The sequence below is a fragment of the Octopus bimaculoides genome, chromosome 1 (assembly GCF_001194135.2).
Source record: "Octopus bimaculoides isolate UCB-OBI-ISO-001 chromosome 1, ASM119413v2, whole genome shotgun sequence".
Taxonomy (NCBI): domain Eukaryota; kingdom Metazoa; phylum Mollusca; class Cephalopoda; order Octopoda; family Octopodidae; genus Octopus; species Octopus bimaculoides.
In genome coordinates, this window is record NC_068981.1 from 169,007,631 (window position 1) to 169,008,400 (window position 770).

The window sequence follows — 770 nt, forward strand, 5'->3', positions numbered from 1 at the left end:
CACCACCACCACCACCACCGGCATGTCCACCAACAGCATGCCCACCACCACTACCACCAACGACATGTCCACTACCACCACCACTATGACAACCACCATGACCACCACCGTGACCACCACCATGACCACCACCACCGCCATGGTGGTGGTGGTCATGGCGTTCAGGATGCGCATGGCCGTGACCGTGACTTCCTCCACCATGACTATGACCTCCACCGCCATGACTATAACTATGGCCATGACCTCCCGCATGAGCATGACTTGCGGCATGAGCATGGCTACCATGTGCATGACCTCCATGCGCATGACCGCCACTAGCACATCCGGTACCCTGGTAAACACCGCCACTGCTATGACTTCTGCCACCACTACCACTACCACCTGTGTGGTAAATCCCAGGACCGTGTCCACCACGATGATGCAGTGCGCGACCGCAGCTACCCGGCATGTGTGAGTGGCCACCTGGACCTCCACTAATGATACTTTTGCTGGCTTCGTGAGCTTCTCTCCAGCCGTCTGCCAGCCAGTTTGTTTCGGAATCTACTCCGACAAAATGATTTCCATTAGCCGTTGTTCGAGATGGATTTTCTGAAGAAGTTTTCGTCTGTGTGTCTGATTCAGTTACATTTCCCACGAGCCTGTTCATAAAGAAGATTCGAGCGAAAATTTCGAATGCAAGCTGCGGGAAAGAAAGAAAAAAAAGAAATGTTAATGTCAATAATGAATAGTGTTCCACTTGTTTCTCTCTCTCTCTCTCAATCTCTCTCTCT

The 770-nt window shown here is 51.8% G+C and overlaps 1 protein-coding gene across 1 annotated transcript in view; it reads right to left on the minus strand.

Annotated features, from left to right (window-relative positions):
• LOC106870663 (neuronal acetylcholine receptor subunit alpha-3) overlaps positions 1–770 on the minus strand; it is a 271,917-nt gene that overhangs the window by 597 nt on the left and 270,550 nt on the right. Inside the window, exon 10 of the mRNA XM_052971699.1 lies at positions 15–679. Coding sequence (XP_052827659.1) covers positions 15–679 — 665 coding nt within the window. The remainder of the gene's footprint in view (positions 1–14; positions 680–770) is intronic.